This window comes from Camelus bactrianus, chromosome 18 (assembly GCF_048773025.1).
Source record: "Camelus bactrianus isolate YW-2024 breed Bactrian camel chromosome 18, ASM4877302v1, whole genome shotgun sequence".
Lineage (NCBI taxonomy): Eukaryota > Metazoa > Chordata > Mammalia > Artiodactyla > Camelidae > Camelus > Camelus bactrianus.
Window position 1 is genome coordinate 28133943 of NC_133556.1, and position 10993 is coordinate 28144935.

A 10993-nucleotide genomic window follows, 5' to 3' on the forward strand; every position below is an offset into this window, starting at 1 on the left:
TCCTTAATGGTTTGATTTCCAGATACGGTCACATTAAAGTTTAGGACTTGAACATTCATATTTTGGGGGTGATACAAACACTTTGTTCCAAGCAAAGACATTAATGCTCAGTGAAATAAGCTAGACAGAGAAGACAAATCCTGTATGATCCCATTTACAGGAGGTCCCTGCAGCTGTCAAATTCATAGAGACAAGATGGAAGGGTGGGTGCCAGGGGCTGGTGGAGGGGGTGGGAGGTGAGCATTTAGTGGGATAAAGTTTCAGTTTGGGAAGATGAAAAAGTTCTGGAGACAACAGTGCGGATGTGCTTAATGCTGTTGGACTGTGTGCTTAAAAATGGTTAAAATGGTATATGTTATGTTATGTGTATTTTACCACAATAAAAAAGAAAGAGGCGGGTTGGGTATAGCTCAGTGGTAGAGCACATGCTTAGCATGCATGAGATCCTGGGTTCCATCCTCAGTACCTCTATTAAAAGAAAAAGTACAAAAAAAAAAAAATGAAACCATAAATGATTAAACCTTAAGAAAAAAAAAAAAGTAAGAAACCAGGCAGACAAATCATATGGAGGGGGCATGGTCCGCATCTCACTGTGTCACATCTGACTCCCCCAGTGATAGGGTTCCCATGTGGGTTCTGCCCATCCTAGTATGTCTGTAACTATCATGGCCTCAGGGAAAGGACCAACCAGGATGTTGTTATTAGTTTTCAGGATAAAGTATCACCTGATGTCTTCAAGGGGGCACATGCTCCTACAGTGTGACGTTTTTGGGTGGGTGAAGTCCCAGCGAGTGCCTCAGACCGGTGGCTCCCAGCCAGTTTCCATGTGTGGGGTTTAACGTGGGGTGTCTGCAGTGCCGTGCGTAGGTTACTGCTGTTCCTGCCTCGCCTGCGGAGGGAGGTGGGGTGGGCTGTGGTCACCTTTACCACAGCTGGAGGGACAGGAAAGCTCAGTTGTGGATGAGCAGGTAGGTGGGCCCAGGGAGAGCTGGGGGACGTTGCTCTCTGGACCTCTTGTTTGAGTTGCTGTTTTTAAATTTTAGCCTCAGACACACAATGGTAACCAGTTCCAGGGTCTCTGTGCAGTCATGGCCCACTGGGCTGTCATCTGGGGCCTCTCTTGAGCAAAGCCAGTTTTGATGGGGAGATGGTGAATGCCAAGAAGGGGACCTCAGGGCACAATGCACAATGCGAAACCATCCTGTGCCAGGTTGCTCTCCTACAAACTGTAAAATAATACTCCTTTTTACTCTGGAAATTTCATGGGGAACCCCAGCCCCTGTACATGGTCTTACAAACCCCTCTACACATAAGGTTAGCTTTTCCTGTATTACTTCAAGGCATTACCCAGACATCATACCATTTTACTTTAATATAGCTTCTGACTCTCCATTTCCTGATGACCTCGGAGTGTGCATTTCAGACATGGCTGTCATGGTGTGGAAAGCTCTGAGGTCTGGCTTCGTAGCTCTGTCCTGCTCCATTTTTATCATGTGTATTTCTGTGCACAGAACCCTCCACATTACTGGCTGTTTATCCAAGGTTGTGCCTCTTCTTTTTCTTATAATCTGTTCTCTCTCAAATAAAGATAATATGAATTGCCCCGATCTTTTTCTTTTGTTGGATGACAGGGTCGTAGGATTATTTCATCGATGTTTTCAGAAGCAGGGCTGGCACTCTCCTCATTTCTGTGCTGGGTGTTTTCTCTACCGCCACATCTGCTTTTGAACATCATTTTCTGCAGAACAGTCCATTAGATGGGACGCTTCCCAGATGCATTTGTTCCCGTCCCTGGGTGATCAACAGCTCTTGATTCTGCTGTCACAGTCGTTGAAACTAACCAGATATTGAAGGCCCCTCTAGAGTATTTGGAAAAATAGTCGACGTTCTTTGTTTTGTTTTGGGGATAGAAGTTGGGCAGCCCATCCATCGTGATTCTGTAGTTTCTGTTCCCCCACAGGTCCTCTGTCACTGCGTTGTCACCTTCCTGTCCCTGAACAGGCCGCTAGCTCACCTTCTTGTGTCTTTGCACAGAGCCACCTGGCGGTGTTGGCCGTGGTTCACCCGCTCGCCCCCAGCGTGAGTTCCAGTGTGGCGTCCAGCCTGGCATCCAGCACTGGCTCAGGCGGCTCCTCGCCCACCACTCTGCCCGCCCTCTCGGCCCGTTCCCACCTGCTCGACCCCACTGGCAGTGCTGTTGAGGCAGTCCCAGGTAAGTCCAGGGCTCTGCTCCCATTTCCCCAGCTCCTCTGTGCACTTCTCAGGACAGTTTCCGGTTCACACTGGGGACTCTCCTATTGTAGAAAAGCAGCTTCGGTCATCTACCAATTGGCTGTATTGCACATGGTTGAGGAAACGCCTGCCTCTCTGGGAGCCTTGGGTTGCAGAACCCTTGGGTGGGGCAGCTGTATGGGCCCCATCAGGCAAGGCAGAGCACGCAGTGTCACCCAGCCCAGGGCCATGGAGACAGGAGGCTTCAGAGAAGTGAAATATAGGGGTCATGGAGGGGCAGCAAAGGCACCCAAAGGTGGGAGATAGTGACAAGGGTGGGGAGTGGGGATGAGGTCACAAGGCAGTGAGCACAGCTGCCAGCTGCCAGCTGCCTTGGCTGCTGGGAGCCCTTGAGGGTTTGTGAACTGATAACCAATGTGATTGGACCTGGGTTGGGGTGCAGAGCCCAGGTTGGGGCTGTGGTGAAAGTGCAGGGAAGAGTGGAGCTGGTGGGCCGGGCAGTGCCAGCTGGGGTCCCCTCAGGCCACGGGTGGTGGACACCTGGCTGCACCAATAACACTAGCCCCAGTTGTGGGAAGTAACGGAATCCTCAGAACTGCCCTCTGGCCCCAGGAGGAGGGCCCTTGCCGGGCTTTCTACTGCTAGGACACCGACCCAGAGTGCATACCACCCGCTTTGGGCTAACAGGTGTAGACCGGATTGTTTTTCCTTGTAGTTTCATTCAGGTTGTATCCTTGCTAACACACTGCATGAATAGAAAGGGTAACTCTAAAACAAACAGGTGCTGTTTCTAGACATTCTGTATTTAATAGATTAATGGAGTCTTATTTCAGGGCCACTGCCCTCCACTTCATACAGACAGGTTCGAACCTCTGGAGCTCATTGCGGGTGTGGCTGGCAGCAAAGGGCGGTGAGGCTAGATCAGCTGTGGAGGCAGAAGGCACTGGACCCGGGCCTGTGGGCAGCTGACTCTAGGTGACCTCTGAGGGCAGGGGTCACAGCCTGACCCGTATGGCGTTGGGTTGATCGAGGTTTTACCTGTGTGGGGTTTGGCCGGAGCCGCTGCAGGTGGGCAGGGTAGGAGCAGTGGGCCGGTTCTGGGCTCTGAGCTTCTGTGCGGAGACCTCTACTTTCCCTGAACGAAGCAGCCCCTACCCCGCCGCCTCCCAGCGCACGGAGGGGCAGGTGCTGGTGATAGGAGGTGGCGCGCCCTGCCGGGGCTCCCACACGGAGCCCTGGGGACGCGGCGGGGCTCGGAGGACTCTGAACCGCGGGGCCCTGTACACGCGTACCTGCGCGCCCTGCCCCAGCCAGGTGCGGCGTGGGCGGGGCCGTCTACGGTTTCCGGGCGGGGGCGGTCAAGCTAGGGCTTGCGTCATCGGGGGCAGACCCGGCGCGGGGCGGAGCATGGCGGGGGCGGGGCCGACGCGGGGCGGGCGGGGCCCGGGGCGCGTTTGAATCGGCGGCGGCGGCGGCGGCGGCGGAGGCCGCCGCAGCGGCGGACGGTGAGTCAGCATCGTCAGGGTGCGGGTTGTTCCCTGGAGCTGCAGACGGGGCGTGCGCATCCGTACTCCAGGTGCGGCTTCTCCGTCCCCCCGCTCCAGGTGGGCCAACTCCTCCCAGGTGAGGTGCTTCTCCCTCTCATCTCCCAACCCCGCTACCTTCCTTGTGCTCCCCGCGCCCCGAGCCAGGTGTACACCCAGGCGTCGGTACCAGGATCTTAAGGGTTGCAGAGTGAGGTGAACGTGAACACCCCCTCTTTAGGAACCTGCTCTACAAAAGCGCCTGCTGGTTCCCTGCGTGGGGGCCAGCCGCGGGCTTCTCCAGGGAAGCCTGCATCACCTAGTGGAGGTGGGTCTCTTGCTCCCGGGTTAGGACTGGGTTCCTGCCTTATCTTGCTGTGAATCGCCGTCTGCACTGTCTGAAGCTCTGACTAGTAGTGAGCCAGTTCGCCAGGTGCTTCTCCATCCTCTGGTTCGGGGAAGGACAGCCCGCCAGGGGGCATCCTGGCCCGGGTGGGTGCAGGGGAGCACCCCACTTCAGGAGTTCCTCATTCTGGCCTCTGATTCTGTGCTCTGTGTGTGTTGTCCTCCTGTGTCTCCTGATCCCGGGAGACCTAGGCACCTCTTGAATGTGCTGTGTCATGTCAGGAACTGAGCTTTGCCAGGGCCATTACTCAGCAGCTTTTAACTAATTTCTCATTAACATCTGGGCAGTTCCTGGTATTTTGGCAAGGCGAGTTCTGGGTCAGGTGGCACAGTTTATGTAACTCAGTTCACGTCGATTTTGAGTGTTAAAAGTCAGTTCTTCCATTAGGAGAACATCTCAGAAGATCTGGGTCTGACCTCGGGTACAGTGAGGGGTGTAGTAGGACAAGAGAAATAGTGCTGGAGAAAAAGTGGGCCAGGACACCTCCTGGGAGCAGCTGTGACCGCCCTGCAGGCTGAACACAGGCTGTGGTTTGTCAGGTGACGGTTGGGCCCTGTTGTGCCTGCTGTGCACCTGGGAGGAGGAGGGCAGGGTAACAGGGGTGCCCCTTTATGCTGAGTCATGGGGTGGGGGTGGGGGAGTGGGATGAAATAACTTCAAAGTGAGAAAAGGCTCCTGTCCTCAGTTTGTTTCTGGCCATCTATCCATCCCTTCCTTAATTTTTTATGTGCCTTTGTTATTCAAAAAGTATCTCTGGACCTCTGTCCGCTTTGAGCAGACCACCTCTCACCTGATCCCACCACCCCAGGTGCAGAGGCCTGGCTGACCAGCATGTCCAGGACAGGAGCTTGGGACCCCAGGCAGAGCAGATGGGCTAGGCCAGCCTAGGGAGCGTGGAGAGGTGGTGGCAGGGCAGGTGTGCATTGGTCAGGTCAGGGTGCTGGCTCTAGTGTGTGAGTCTGCACGTTGGCCAGCGGTGGTCCGGGTCCCTGCTGGACCTCACAGTCTGAGTGTCATGCAGGAATGGGGCAGAGGGCCATTCTGAGAAGGATTTTGGAGGCTGAGCAGGAGTTTTCTCAGGACTAGTGGGACTAATGGAAGCTGCACCAGGCTGTAGCCCATAGCAGTTTTGTGGCTTGAGGAAAAAAGAGGAGCCATTGCTGGGGTGGGAAGGCTGCTGGGGGCAGGGTGGGGCAGGGTCCTGCTGGGAAGTATGGACCAGCACACAGAGGGGTGTGTTCTTTTTGGGAAGCAAGCCTCGTGACATGAAGGGGTTGGCATCACAATAAAGTCACTTTTGGGACAGGGCAACTCGGGGTGAGGGGGCAGCTTGCAGAGATGGCCGGAGCCTGGGGCCTTGACTGGTATGGAGGGAGGGAGGAGGAGCTGAGCACTCCTGCTGGGCTTCTGCTGGGCTTCTGCTGAGCACGTGGCCCAGGGGCACTAGGTCAAGAGAGGCACCTGAGGGCACAGAGTTTCATAAGGGGCTGATGCTGCAGTTGGGCCTCTCCTGGGGGACGTCTGGGGCCTCTGCAGGTTAGTGTTACACAAGACCAGGCACGGAGGGGCTGCCAGGTTCCCAAGGAGGATGACAGGGCCAGGAGGTGGCCCCGGGCAGAGTAGGGAAGAGGGACAGGTGGGGGTCGAGGGCTGTGTTTGACCAGAGGGGTTTAGGGGCGCAGCTCAGGGTTGGAGGACAGGGCCTGGGGCAGCAGTTGGAGGAGTGAGATGGAAACTGGGGATGGCACAAAGGAGGGGGTAGACAAGGTGCAGATTGGAGGGAGGGGCTGCAGGGCCTGTGGTCAGGTCCTGGGAAGCAGGTGGGAGCCAGAGAATGCACCTCTGTGCCGAGTTGACAGCAGGAGACAGGGCCATCTGTGGAGAGGTCCTGAGAGCTCTGGGGCCCTAGGTCTGTAGGAGGTGACCGTTCAAGCACCGGAGCACAACCTGGAGAGGATGGGTGCGTAAGGAGGGGGTGTCTAGGTGGTCCCGATTGTTGAGAGTTAAATTATGTCCTCCCCTCCCCTGGTAAAGAGAAGCCTCAGCCCTAAGCCCCTTGTCCCTGGGAGTGTGATCTTACTTGGAAACAAGTCTTTGCAGATGTAATCAAGGTAAAAGGTGAGGTCATTAGGATGGGCCCTAATTCAGTATGACTGGTGTCCTTATAAGAAGGCAATTTGGACAGAGACGGGGCGGGGGATACCATGTGAGGACAGAGGCAGAAGTGGGGGTGATGCGTCCACAAGCCAGCGATTGCCAGCACCACGAGAAGCAGGAGAGGCAGGAAAGGAGGGTTCCTGGAGCCTCAGAGGGAGCCCAGCCCTGTGCACCCTGCCCTCAGCCTCTGGCTCCAGACTGCGAGAGTGGATTTGTGTTGTTTGAAGCTGCCTGGCATATGGTGCTTGGTTTTGGTGGCCCTGGAACACAAGTGCCCCTGCCCTTCTGGACCTCTGGAAGAGGCTGTCCCGCGAGTGAGAGGCACTTGCTGCAAAGAAGGGTGAAGAAGCAGGGCCAGGGAGGGGCGCCACCAGAGGGAGCCCCAGGAGGGCAGGAGGCCTGTTCAGGCCAGAGGTGGGTGTGCCCCTGGGCCCCCTGCCCTGCTGTCTCCCTGAAGGGCTTGGAATAATCTTTTTTCCCTGTCACCACCCTTCTGTCAGCTCTCGACTTTCCTCAGAAGTCACACAACTCCTATCCCATTTTTCCCAGTAAGTGCAGTAAATGTGTCTTTCATTTAAAAGACAACAACCCCCTTGCCAGCTGTTGGTCCCTCTGTCCTGAGAGCCACCATCTCGTCTCCTTGCCCTGTCGATTCTTAGATTTGAATGCAGCCATTCAGAGCCACTCAGCTTCCCTGCTGCTCCGGCCTCTGCTCCTGGGGTCTGGCCGAGCCCGGTGGCAGATGTGGTCAGAACTGAGCAGTCCTCTCCCGAGCGGGTCTGATTTGATGCCACTCGTCGGATGCTATCCAGGGATTCTGACACTTGGCACCAGGCGGCTGGGGGTGGGGCAGAGGCCAAAGGCTCCAGAAGCCAGGCTGGCTGACTCAGAGCTGGAGGTTCTGATGAGGGTCCCTGTCATGCACCCCTGGGCTGGGGGCAGGGGTAGGTTTGTGGCCTTTTGAAATAGGACTTGATGCAACTGACCAGCTGTCACCGGAAGGGTGTGGGGGCCGGGGGGGCCTGCAGCCAGCAATGGGGACAGGACTTGGCCCCACAGGAGAGGCCTACCTGCCTCCTGGAGGGGGTGCAGGGAGGGAGAGCAGACCCCAGAGGTGGGGTGGGAGGAGAAAGGTGCTGAGTGTGGCCCAACACCTGTGTGTTGTGTCTTCGATGCCACCACCATCTTCTGTGGATGTGGCTGTGACTGTGCTGGAAAGGCGGTGCCAGACCCCAGGTATGTCCCAGGAGCTCCTGTGGCCCTGCCCCTGGTCCTCAGTTCCACGGCCACACCTTCCCTGAGCTGCCCCTGTGGGGCTGTAAGAACCTACAAGAGAAGCTCCAGCTTTGGGGGCTGGAAGGTCTGACCTCAGCTACCCCAGGACAGCTTGCTCAACACCAGGACCCCAGGGCAAAGAGCCCCAATAGAAGAGTGTCAGGTGGGGACAGGGTGAGGGGAGACGGCAGCCCTAAACTGCAGGAAAGGGTTTCTCAGGAAAGCTTAGGGAGGTGGGGGGCCAGTGCTGAGGGGCCCACATTCCATTCCCCTGTCCGTTTAACAAACAGGCCTGGAGTGTACTGGGGTCTCCAACAGAACTGGATGGAAATGGCCCTGCCGGCGGGTGGGACCCAGCTCGGCTCCCCAGGAGGAGGCTGGGATGCAGGTCTCTGCTGTGACCTGGCCAAGGAGGTCAGCGTGAATGCTGCCTGAGTTGTCTGTGAGCTGCTTTCCCATGGACATCACACTCCTGGAATTTTCTTTACTAGTCAAGCATGTTTACTTGGTCAGATTTTTCCAAATGATTAGGGATGTAAAGTCAGTGAGCTCAGGGCTATGTTGCTGGGGCCCAAGGTCCATGGGCTCTGAGCCCAGGCGAGTCCTCACCGCCCATGCTCTCCCCTTGCTGAGGCTCTCTTGTTTCCTGTGGTGACATTGGTTCTGCTCCACAGGATCTGCTCTAGACCTTCACCTTGGTGACATAAACCTTGCACCCCTTGATAAGGAGCTGGAAGAGCATGACGGCGGTGACCTTGGACCAACAGGTAATGCCTGCGACTGGCGCTCTTTCCAGGGCTGTCCTGGGCCGGCCAAGCCTTCCCTTTGTTGAATCCTTAAGTGGTTCTAGGGTAGGAGGGGCCGTCTCCCTCCCTGTGCCCTCCCCTGACCCCTCCTCCCCACAGCCCCTGCAGAGATGGTGGGGGTCAGGCCTTCATGGCCCTTCTGAGGAGGTTTCACCACTGTGTTGGCACAAGGATGTATATGCTAACGTTAAATAGAGTCATTTTCTTCGACCTAAGAGTTCATCATTTTCTTCTGATACTACAATAAACCATTTCTAGGGGGGCCCTGAAAGTACTGGGACCACCGTGCCCATGGATAGGTGGGCTAGGCAGGGCTCGTGGGTGTCTGGCCTCTGCCAGGACCCCTGCTGAATCATTCACTGTGTCTGAGCACAGAGGGGTGTGGCCACATCTCACCTGGGCAGGGGAGCCCCCCAGTCCGCCCAGCAGCCCCCCGACCCCGTGTCCACCTGCTCCCCTGCTAGGGCAGTGCTGGGTGTTTCCCGGGGTGGAGGCTGCCACCTGTTAACCCGGCTCCTCTGCTCCATGCAGGTCAGAGGTCACTAGGGGGCTCGGCGCCTGTGGCCATCCCGGGCTGTCTGCCCCGCTCCCCGTCCCTGCATTCCTCGTCATCCTTGTCTGCCTCCCCACTTGGCTCCTTCTCCCAGTCTCTGTCGGGGCCGCTCGTCTCCTCAGCCATGACGCCCCCCCAGCAGCCACCACCCCTCAAGTCGGAGCCCAGAGTGCTGGGGCCCTCAGGCGGCTCCTACAACTCCTTTGGTGAGCGGGGACCCCTGGGGGGTGGCCATGGCGCAGCCAGCCTCTGTGGGGTGTCAGGGACCCTGAGACACTGGTTGGATCCGCCTCACTCACGTGGAGCTTCTCAGGCTGCCTCAGGGAGTGTGATGTCACCAGAGATAGAACACAGCAGCAGATGAGTTTGCAAAAACAGGAAACAGCCGTTCCTTGTTTAAACTTTACTGAAAAATGTTATTTATCTTATGTGATCTGTTCTGTGTTAAAAAGAATATATATTTTTAAATGTTAATTTCTGATGCCACATATGTTACTGGATGTCATCCATGTAAGCAAAAGCTCTTTGGGGTTCTCCAGATTCTAAGTGCACGAGGGGTCTGGAACCAGAGTCTGAGCATCACTGCAGAAACCTGGAACTCGTTTCCTTTTCTGATAGAAAGATCAGCGCAGGCATTGTTGTCAGTTGGGCCTGGGGTCCCCAAAGCTTGCCAGGGGGTGTCTGTGATGTCCCAGCATGACTGGGCTGACACCTGTCTCCTCCATATACAGGCTTGAATGGCGTCCCCGGCAGCATCTGGGACTTTGTTTCTGGAAGCTTCTCTCCCAGCCCATCCCCCATCCTGAACACTGGCCCTGCATCCTCTTCAGGCGCCAGTCCAAACAGTGCCGAGCTGGCCCGGGTCCGGCGGCAGCTGGACGAGGCCAAGAGGAAGATCAGGCAGTGGGAGGAGTCCTGGCAGCAGGTGAAGCAGGTGAGCCTGAGGAGGGGCCACTGAAATGGGGGGCTGGGGGCACACGAGGGCTTCCAGCCTGGCCCCGACTGCTGCAGCCCCTGGGTTTCAGGCCTGTGACGCGTGGCAGCGGGAGGCCAAGGAGGCCAAGGAGCGGGCGCTCGCGGCTGACAGCGCCCGGCAGTTGGCACTACAGAAGAAGGAGGAGGTGGAAGCCCAGTTCCAGCGGTTGCAGGAGGAGCTGGAGGGCCGGGGCTTGTCCTCCGTGCTTCCCGGCCTATGTGGCTGCACTGACATTGGCACCATCCCCCTGCCAAAGCTGCATTCGCTGCAGAGTCAGCTGCGCCTGGATTTGGAAGCGGTTGACGGAGTGAGTGCTGGTTGTGGTTTTTTGGGGAACCTGAGGGCTGTGCACGGAGGGAGGAGGCACCTATCCACTCCCCGTCTCTCCAGCCATGCCCTCCTGGACAGGGGACGCCATCCGCCCTATGTGGCTGGAACCCTGGTGGTGTTGGGCCCCCTCCCTGGGTTGCCCTCCAGGGTCTCTGTTCACCCCCTTGGCTGCTCATTCTCATTCTGGTGCAACATGAAACCCAGTGCCCTCAGCTCAGTGGGGAACCTTCCACCATGGCCCTGCTTCTCACGCACAGCCCCACTCCATGGCCCGTAGCCCAGGCAGCTGCGATGCACATCTCTCACCATTCTCCCAGCCACTGCCTCCCAGGCTTTGGCTGCTCTTGGGTGGAGGGATGGGTCCCGATTCAGGGTCCCTTGAAGCCCAATCCTGGTGCCCATGGACCTCCATCCTGGCCCAGCCCTTCCCTGTGGCTGCCTGCCTGGCCACCCCTTCCCACGCTGCATGGATGGCTCCAGCGCCAGGAGCCCATCCTCCTCCCAAGGTTCTCACAATGAAGCACCTCCAACCCCGTCTTTTCATTCCTGGGCAGCCCCTGGGAGGGGAGTCTACCCTAGCCTGACCCTGCTCTGCATGTCCCCTGCCCACTCACTGTAGCCAGGGGGACAGGCCAGTCATCTTCAGATGTCCTCATGGGCCCCCACCCCTGGCTTTCCTCCTCCAGCCAGGCCAGGCTGGGGCGGTGGTAGGGAGGACCCCTAACCATGTCTCCC

At 57.3% G+C, this 10993-nt stretch overlaps 1 protein-coding gene across 6 annotated transcripts in view; it reads left to right on the plus strand.

Moving 5' to 3' along the window:
- UNKL (unk like zinc finger) overlaps positions 1-10993 on the plus strand; it is a 41103-nt gene that overhangs the window by 27695 nt on the left and 2415 nt on the right. For 3 of the 6 annotated variants that reach the window (XM_074346611.1, XM_074346608.1, XM_074346613.1), the window contains 5 exons: positions 2035-2212; positions 8268-8360; positions 8931-9158; positions 9684-9886; positions 9978-10992. In XM_074346611.1, coding sequence (XP_074202712.1) covers positions 2035-2212; positions 8268-8360; positions 8931-9158; positions 9684-9886; positions 9978-10535 — 1260 coding nt within the window. In that variant the 3' untranslated portion in view covers positions 10536-10992. Of the gene's footprint in view, positions 1-2034; positions 2213-8267; positions 8361-8930; positions 9159-9683; positions 9887-9977; position 10993 lie in introns of those variants that run through there. The other 3 variants (XM_074346612.1, XM_074346610.1, XM_074346614.1) reach the window with 2 other exon arrangements.